The 10000-nt window shown below is 45.5% G+C and overlaps 1 protein-coding gene across 4 annotated transcripts in view; it reads left to right on the forward strand.

The window, feature by feature from the left end:
• The window catches only part of LOC147012318 (uncharacterized), a 49813-nt gene that overhangs the window by 39602 nt on the left and 211 nt on the right, over positions 1 to 10000 (forward strand). For 3 of the 4 annotated variants that reach the window (XM_085856318.1, XM_085856317.1, XM_085856316.1), the window contains 2 exons: positions 3368 to 3475; positions 9608 to 10000. The exon at positions 9608 to 10000 is cut by the window's right edge and continues 211 nt beyond it. In XM_085856318.1, coding sequence (XP_085712444.1) covers positions 3368 to 3475; positions 9608 to 10000 — 501 coding nt within the window. Of the gene's footprint in view, positions 1 to 3367; positions 5331 to 9607 lie in introns of those variants that run through there. The other variant, XM_085856319.1, reaches the window with a different exon arrangement.

The raw sequence follows: 10000 nt of genomic DNA on the forward strand, positions 1-10000 counted from the left end.
TCTCTTTCCCCTCTCCTCTCCTCTCTTCCCCCTCTCCTCTCCTCTCTTTCACCTCTCCTCTCTTTCCCCTCTCCTCTCCTCTCTTTCCCCTCTCCCTCTCCTCTCTTTCCCCTCTCCTCTCCTCTCTTTCCCCTCTCTTCTCCTCTCTCTTTCCCCTCTCTTCTCCTCTCTTTCCCCTCTCTTCTCCTCTCTTTCCCCTCTCCTCTCCTCTCTTTCCCCTCTCCTCTCCTCTCTTTCCCCTCTCCTCTCCTCTCTTTCCTCTCTCCTCTATCTTTCCCCTCTCCTCTCCCTCTTTCCCTCCCTTCTCTCCTCTCTTTCCTCTCTCCTCTCCCTCTCTTTCCCCTCTCCTCTCCTCTCTTTCCCCTCTCCTCTCCTCTCTTTCCCCTCTCCTCTCCTCCCTCTCCCCCTCTCCTCTCTTTCACCCTCTCCTCTCTTTCACCCTCTCCTCTCTTTCACCCTCTCCTCTCTTTCACCCTCTCCTCTCTTTCACCCTCTCCTCTCTTTCACCCTCTCCTCTCTTTCACCCTCTCCTCTCTTTCACCCTCTCCTCTCTTTCACCCTCTCCTCTCTTTCACCCTCTCCTCTCTTTCCCCTCTCCTCTCCTCTCTTTCCCCTCTCCTCTCCTCTCTTTCCCCTCTCCTCTCCTCTCTTTCCCCTCTCCTCTCCTCTCTCTCCCCTCTCCTCTCCTCTCTCTCCCCTCTCTCTCGCCTCTCTCCCCCCTAGTATTCTTGTCAGTGAAATTACGGGTATTTGCTCGTGTCTGATATATAAGGCTCGTTCTAACCACTCACTGACTCACTCGCTGACTGACAGACTTATTAATATTCGGTACCTTTCTGGTGACGTAGAAAGCTGAAAATTTGCGTGCTGATAGACATCAAAAGCCGATACACCAGGAAAATCGCAGTACTGTTGGAAAGCATAAATAAATGAAAAAAATAAATGCAGGTGAGCGACCCGAGACAATGGGGAAGCATGGTAACTTCGTGTGTCAACGGACATCGAATCCGATACACCGGGAAAAATCACAGAACCGTCGGAAAGCATCCGTAAATGAAAATATAAATACAGTGCTCCCTCGCTATATCGCGGTTCACTTTTCGCGGCTTCACTACTTCACGGGTTTTCAAATCCTCCAGTAGAAGAGATTTAATGCTCTTCTTGGCTGTGCAGTACTACATTCATCTCATCATCGTCATCTTCATCGTCAGTACTGCACAGCTATCATCATCATCGTCGTCATATGTTCATAGGTCAGTACCCATAATACGTTTTTTTATATTTTATAGTACAATATAGTATTTTAAAAATTATTTTTGGTCTTTGGCTTTGCAGTCCCATGAAGTCGCATTTCCAATGAAAAAAAAATTTTTTTTTTAAATAACTGATTAAATGTGTGTGGGGAAGGTTCATAAGAGTGTGTGGATGCTGTCTAATAGTTTAAAATGTGTTTAAATACATTTAAATAATTAAATTAATATGCGGTTTCTACTTCGCGGATTTTCACTTATCGCGGGTGGGTCTGGAACGCATTAACCGCCATCGGTGAGGGAGCACTGTACAAGAAAATAAATAAATGAAAAAATATATGCAGGTGAGCGACCCGAGACAATGGGGAAGCATGGTTCGTTATTGCTTACATTGTTTAAGCATACCCAGCTCGTACATTTATATACATATGTGTGTTAGGGTTGGGGTTATTTCTGGCTGCTGTCGATCTTCCTCTTTTTCTCAAAGTTCAGGAATTTCCAAAGTCCCATTGGTGGTTGCCACGATCACAGTTTTAACTATTGCGGCATTTTCCAGGAACCTAACCCCCGCAAATATTGGAGGGTTTACTGAATACCGTACTTGAACACTGCGTGTTGTAAGGTATGCTATGAACTCTTGTTACCTCTAATATCAAAGGTGGACGGAGGTTATGTTTTCACTCCTGTCTGTTGTGTCTATCTGTGAGCAGAGTAGAACAAAGTAAATCATGTTTTTAGTGTACTAAACTGAAGTACAAGTATGGGATGTTGTGTGACATCATCACAATATACACTACCTATTTGAACTTCTGAAATAAAATCATATATTTTAAAGAAATGCTGTCCATTACAGTTGATGTATTCTCTGCATCGAACCAGTAGAGTACATTGCTCATTGCTGCTTTCAATGTGTCATTACCAATAGCAGTGATGGCTTCGGTGATCCTCATCTTCATCTCTATTTCTGGGATGTGTCTTGTGAACTTCGCTTTTCAAAATCCGCAAAAGAAGAGATCCACTGGGGTCAAATCTGGGGATCGGGGGGGGGGCATGAAACATGACCAATTTGACCATACTGGGAGATTACAATTTTAATCCGCATTGGCATGTCGTAATACTCCTTCATTCAAATCTTCAATGCTTCACATGTCACGTGCAAAACTAATAATTGATTATACAGATATTTCTTTAAAATATATATGTTACAAATGTGTCACATATAAATGCCACACTCTGTATTTCATGTCGAACGAGAACAGTACTTGGTGGAGCGCACACCTTCACCAGGCTGAACATCCATCCATTGGGACCATACTCTGTGCAGAGCATTGGTGCTGCCTAAGCAGTCTCCTTGGCTATTGGGCAGGTCACCACTCCGACACAGGATACCAGCAAGCTGGTACTCATTTTGCCAACCTCGGAAGGATGACAGGCAGAGTCAACCCCACCTTTTATTAATTCAACTGCCCAGTGGAATTTGAACTCTGGATCCTAGAATCCCTAGCCCACCATCGTAACCATTAAGCCAACACCAGGCATAGGCTGAACAGCTTACGTTTTATATCCGACTGAAAAGCCGGATCTGGATCCGGAACTGAATCAAATGTTTATTGTCTTGCTCTTGTCACCTCACCAACTCATCCATGTAGTTTTGTCATAACTTGTCCACAGCTTTTTGAAATACCATGCTATATATCGATTTTCGCCCCATCTCAATGTTGAAGAATCACTTGAAAAATTAAAAAAAACTCAGACCCATACATATATTTATATTTTTTTTTCACCAAAATATATATGTAATTGAATTGATTCTTCCTTGTCACACTCTCAACCTGTCCAATGTTTGTCTGAATCTGTCCATAACTTTTTGAGATATCTTGTTCACAGACAAACAGACTGGTGAAAATATAACCTCTGTCCACCTTCGGTGGCGGATGTAATTTGTGTTTGATGAAGGTTCCGTTGGGTATACATACATACAGTGTCTTTTAAATTTTCACGAACCTCTTTTTGCTTTAAAAAAAATAATAAATACTTGATGCAATAATTTGGTGCATTTTTGATCCATGTGATGAAGTATTTAAAAGTGTCATGGTTTTGTGGATTATTGTTTCCAGAGACATCATCAGAGAATGCAAGACTTTTCCCATGCTCAAGGTGCTCCCATCTGTTCCTGACCGAGGGTGCGTTGCAGCTGCACATGGACACACGCCACAAGAAAGGAGGTCTGTACAAGTGCACTGTCTGTGGAAAGAATTTCTCCACAAAACAAAGCGTTAAAATCCACAACAGGATTCACACGGGAGAGCGTCCATACAAGTGCTCTGTCTGTGGGAAGAGCTTCACTGCGAAAAACAGTGTCACAATCCACATGAGAACGCACACCGGAGAACGCCTTTTCAAATGCCCGGTTTGCGGCCGTACTTTCACCGTTGCCCATCATGTTAAATCTCACATGAAGACTCACACAGGGGAACGTCCCTACAAGTGCTTTGTTTGCGGCAAAAACTTTTCCGAAAAGTCGAGTGTAAAAATTCACATGCGGACCCACACGGGAGAGCGTCCATTCAAGTGCTCCATCTGTGGAAGAGGTTTTTCTGCAAGAAACAGTCTGAAGATCCACATGAGCACTCACTCGCGGCGCAAGAATATAATCTGATTTGAAAATGTACCTGACTAAAAAAAATGTGGAAGTCCTGAGGCCTTGAATAAACTGGCAGTGCCACACTGCCATTATATTTGATAATTTTCAATTGAAATTCTTGGGTTGGGATGGCAGGATGGCCTGGAGCACTGATCTTCACGATTGTTTTAGAGGTGGGCCACTTTTGCCGATAAGACATCAGTGTGAGAGCAGCCACCGCCTACAGGACTCCATAATGGTTGCTGTTAGGCCCCGCTTCCACATACTCTGCTTGGTTGTGGTTAACTGGACTGCAAGCACAATTGTTTGTGTACTGCAATCATATCCTGATGTAGTTATGATACTTTTATGTTTTGCGTTGTAATACTCGTATCAAACCATTGGGTCGATTTGATAACATTTCTGTCGGATTATGATGGGGTGTTTTCACATTTGTGTATTATCGGCCGCAGGTCAGGGGCCACCAGTGGCTCGCTGGCCGTGCCATGAAAAACGGGGGCCGAGAGGAACACAAACTCCCTTCTGAGCTGTTTAGCCTGTGTTTGAATCCCGACCCAGCTATAAACTGTTGTCCCGGTGTTTCTCAGGTAGGGTGATTCATCAATGTGTGTGCCGTCCATTCCCTCGGATGGACGTTAAACTGGGCATGCTGCCTACAGGCATTCATTTGTGGACGTTCCCACGGTGTCCTTTGCGAAGAGTTGGTGATCTATCACCGGCACCATGGCCAGATTCCAAATTCCTGCCATCATCATGGGCACAGCCGCATCCTCAGCCAATGATGCTACCCCACAGCGTTGTGCTGCATATGAATGAAGAAAAATTTCATGTTGAAGAGCACACCAAAATGTAGCATTTTGAATTGGTTCACTTCAACTTGACAGGAATTGTACAATTGACATGTTCTGTCTCTCTGTCTCTCTGTCTCTCTGTCTTTCTGTCTCTCTGTCTCTCTGTCTCTCTGTCTCTCTGTCTTTCTGTCTCTCTGTCTCTCTGTCTCTCTGTCTCTCTGTCTCTCTGTCTCTCTGTCTCTCTGTCTCTCTGTCTCTCTGTCTCTCTGTCTCTCTGTCTCTCTGTGTCTCTGTCTCTGTCTCTGTCTCTGTCTCTGTCTCTGTCTCTGTCTCTGTCTCTGTCTCTGTCTCTGTCTCTGTCTCTGTCTCTGTCTCTCTCTCTCTCTCTCTCTCTCTCTCTCTCTCCGCCTGGTGTTTTTTTGTTATAAGGTACTTTTTCTTTTTGTGTTTTTATTACTTTATGCATATATGATTTCATTTTGACCCCATCGCTCCACCACTCAACATATATACCCACATATATAACTTTTGAGAGTTTTATGGGGAGAATGTATGTATATATACACATACAAGTACATATACTGTCAGATCTCGCTATTCGCAGAGCCCGCGTGTTCACAGTTTATAAAATGTGACCTGCTTTGACATTCGCGACCATGTGCTACACGTGTTCGCGGTTTATTTTTTTACTTTCGTGTTTTCACAGTTTTTTTGTGAGCATATTCATGGATTTTCACGGTTTTTCACAGGATTTTTGATTTTCCCTCATGATTCACCAACCGCCGGGAAGCTATCCCCCCACCCTTCCATTGAAACGATGCCCCGCTATTCACAGATTCGCTCTTCGTGGTATTTTCCAGCAATGTATCCTCCGTGAATAGTGGGGTCCGACAATATACATTATATATATATATATATATATATATATATATATATATATATATATATATATATATATATATATATATATATGTATGTACTGTTGCGGGGTCCAGGCGTCGCGTGAGAAGACCACCAGGGGGGGTGGAAGCAATCTCAGGTTCCTACCAGACTACCCGAATTTGCAGGCCGTCGCACACGGATAATTCCGTGATGCGGCGGGTCGCTAACCGACTGTGAACGCCAATAACTCAGCCGCGTAATCTAGGGTCCTTCCGTCTATGGGTTTATCGGGTTACCTAATTAATTACCGCGGAACACGCCCTCGGTATGCCTTGTCTGAACCGGATGACTCTTCCGGATCGGATCACTTTACTGGATCGGATGCAGCCGAGCGACACTGTCAAGGACGTACTGGCTAAAAGGAACGGATCGTTGGGAATGAAGTCCCGGCTAAGCTTGGATTCGGACCATACTGGATCAATGAAAGAAAGGACGAAAACGAGCTGGGAAGATTTCCACAAAGGGATTTATTAATGAGCAGGCGAGGAACGATATGTGCACTGTGAATATAGCTTTTATTGTTGTCTGTAGCAGGAATAGGAAGAAATGTGAGAGATGCGGCAATATACAAGCAACTTACAAAAGTAGACACAGAGCAGAGTTATCCCGATATAATTATTGTACAATCTTAACTTAAACGAGACACACACACACACACACACACACACACACACACACACACACACACACACACACACACACACACACACACACACACACACACACACACACCCCAATGAAGAGGAGTTGATGAGAAAAAGGAGAGGAGATGAGGCTAACGGTCTCTCAATACCTTGCACGATTGCCGGACCGCGCCACCAATATGTTTTGGGGGGGATGCTCCACTGGGCGATACCTCCCTGACAGCTGGCACGTCGTTTCTTGCTTCGTGGCACTTCGTGCAGCTAGCATCGGTCCAGAGAATGAGACACGACCGTTGGGCGTGAAGGGAGGGACTTGGGTGGAGCCAAAAGCCAGTGGGTGTACAGAGAGGCAGAGCCAGCAGGTGAATTGGTAAAGAAGGGTGGAGCCAGCAGGCGAATGGGTAGGTTGTCGATCCCAAGCCAGACAGTCCGAGCCGTCAGGAATGAAGAAAGGAACGACGAGCAGGAACGACACACCAGGAATGACAACGACTCTCGAATGACGACTACTCTCCTCACCGCCCCGTGACCCGTCCTTTTATAGATCTGGTGGTGCAGGGCGGGGGCGATTACCGGAAGCGATGTGTTGTCATCCAAATTGGGCGCTCTGGTTGGGCCCCAGCCAGCACATGAGCCGGCCGCCATGACCAGAAGCGGCTCCTCTTCACTTATGGTCAGATGGTTCCAAGATGCGGAATTGTCTCGCTCCGTGCACCATGACATGAATTGCCTTGCACCGAACTCCGTGCCGTGCCCCGGCGACCCGCGGTTGGCGGTGGTCAATCTGCCTGCTCCATGGTGCGCTACACAGCCCGAGCGATGCAGCCGCCTCTGCCTGGCAGTAGCTGCATCGAGGGGGAGGTGCGGGAGTATGTCTGCTATCCGCGGGAGACATTTGTTGCCGTCATGGTGAGCGAAGACCTATGGTAAGATGTTATTGTAACCCCATGCGCAGACCCGGCCAAAGATGTGTGTTGTTCGTGCCTCATTCTGCACGATGATAAAGTATCACGGCTGCGCGTGAGTCCGCCATTAAGCACGTGGCCAGCACGCGGGTCCGCCCGCATTATGTTTGCGGTTATCAAAGGCGGTGGAATGCACGGTGCCAGCCCTGATCTGTGTCAGGGAATTGAAGGAAAAGTTTGGATATAATTATGTATGTAGGGTTGAGTTGAGGAAAAAGAAGATAGATACACTGATGAGCCAAAACATTATGACCACCTGCGTAATATGCTGTTGGTCGAACATGTACCGCCAAAACAGCGCCGACCCGCCAAGGCATGGACTCTACAAGACCCAGAAAGGTGTCCTGTGGTATCTGGCACCAAAACATTAGCAGCAGATCCTTCAATTCCTGTAAGTTGCGAGGTGGATCGGACTTGTCGGTCCAGCACATCCCACGGATGCTCAATCGGATTGAGATCTGGAGAATTTGGAGGCCATGGCAACACTGTGAACACTTCATCATGTTCCTCAAACCATTCCCGAACAATGTGTGCAGTGTGGCAGGGCGCATTATCCTGCTGAAAGAGGCCACTGCCATCAGGGAATACCATTGCCATGAAGGGGTGTACCTGGTCTGCAACGATGTTTAGATAGGTGACGCGTGTCAAATTGACGTCCACATGAATGGCCGGACCCAGGGTTTCCCAGCAGAACATTGCCCTAAGCATCACACTCCCTCCACCGGCTTGTCGTCTTTCCACAGTGCATCCTGGTGCCATCACTTCTCCAGGTGAACGCCGCACACGTTCACGGCCATCCACGTGATCTAAAAGAAAACGGGACCCAGGCGACTGCCATCGGAAAATGGCACAAGTCATGGAAATTTAACAAACAGGAATAAATTCTTGCGTGGGGTTGGTGTGAAATTTTTTTCACTCAACCCGAGACTAAAAACAAAGGACCTCATTACTTATGTGACGACAGCCCGCAGAGCTAATGACTGTTCGGGATATCCTCAGAAATTTCTCACACGAACACTGCAAACTTTCTATTGGCCGAGGTCTTCCGTGCCTGTTGGGAAGACCCTAAATGTGTTTGGAGTTGCGTACACTATATTTCTATGACTCTATTCAGGAATGAGAAAATTCTGAATGCTCAATATTGCAATGACAGAGCCTAATTTAATATAGAGAGTGACACATCATAATGCTCCATCATTCAAATCGTCCGGGCTTCACCTGTTACGCATAATGATAAATAATTAATTATACAGGTATTACACGTTATATATAAATGCCACAAACTGTATTTCGTGTCAAGCTAGAATGACACTCGGTGGAGCGCATACTTCCACCAGGCTGAACGGTTTACCTTTTGTATCCCATTGTTGGACCGGATCGAGATCCGGACGTGAACCAAAATCTAATTGGCTTGTACTTGTCACCTAACCAACTACTTCACCTAATTTTGTCACCACTCGTCCACAACTTTTTGAAATATCATGTTATATATCGTTTTTGATCCCATCTCTCAATGTTGAAGAATCACTTTTTTTTCTGTTTTTTTTTTCATATCCAATGTCGAGGATCGTTTGAGAGTTAAAACACAGAACGTACAACAAGGGGAGCAGGAGAAAAGAAGGGCGAGAGAGGGAAGGACAAAACAGTGAGGAATAGACATTAGAAGATCGTGGAAGGGAGAGGGATGTGGTGGGGTACACAGGGTAACAAGATGGACACTGCAGGGACTTTCAGGTCCTTACATGACAGGGAATTTTGAAGGTGGGTTTGGGATGGATTAACGGGGGTAGAAAAGATCGTAGTTTGGGTTGGGGGAAGATAAGAGGTGGTGGTGAACAGCTGTTTTGAAGACTTGGAGGGAAGAGTGGGATTGAAGAGTGTGGGAGTTTGTTCCAAAAGAGTGAAGGTGAGCAGTGATTCGTGATTTTGGTAGTTTTACCAGAAGGAGGTTGCTGGTGGACCTTGAGTGCCCTGTGAGAAACAGTATCACAGACAGGGTGGGGGGGGGGGGAGGCGATCACTTAAAAAATGTAAAATTATTTGTTCCAGATTCAGATCTTCACCAAAATCTCATCATTTCATCGTTGTCAAACACCCAACTTCTCCACCAAATTTCATTTGAATCCACCCAAAACTTTTGATATCCTGTTCACAGGGGTGAAACCATAACCTCCCTCCATATTCGGTGAAGGAGTTAATTAGTGTTTGATGAAGGTTCCGTTGGCTGCACATATCGTATCTTGTAAATTTTAATGAACCTGTTTTTGCTTAAAAAAAAAAAAACTTGATTGAATGATTTGACGCATTATTGGGTGATTCATGTGATTAAGTATTTTAAAAGTGCCATGGTTTTGTGGATTGTTGTTTCCAGAGACATTGTCGGAGAAGGCAAGACTTTTTTCTTGCTTAAGGTGCTCCCATCTGTTCCTCACCGAAGGTGCATTGCAGCTGCACATGGACACACGCCACAAGAAAAGAGGTCTGTACAAGTGCACTGTCTGCGGAAAGAATTTCTCCACAAAACAAAGCGTCAAAATCCACAATAGGATTCACACGGGAGAGCGTCCGTACAAGTGCTCTGTCTGTGGGAAGAGTTTCACTGCGAAAAACAGTGTCACAATCCACATGAGAACGCACACTGGAGAACGCCTTTTCAAATGCTCTGTTTGCGGCCGGACTTTCACCGTTGCCCGTCATGTTAAATCGCACATGAAGACCCACACAGGGGAACGTCCCCACAAGTGCTTGGTTTGCGGAAAAAACT

Source organism: Eptatretus burgeri, chromosome 15 (genome assembly GCF_056783735.1).
Source record: "Eptatretus burgeri isolate ZD-2024b chromosome 15, Ebu_testis_v1, whole genome shotgun sequence".
Taxonomy (NCBI): Eukaryota; Metazoa; Chordata; class Myxini; order Myxiniformes; family Myxinidae; genus Eptatretus; species Eptatretus burgeri.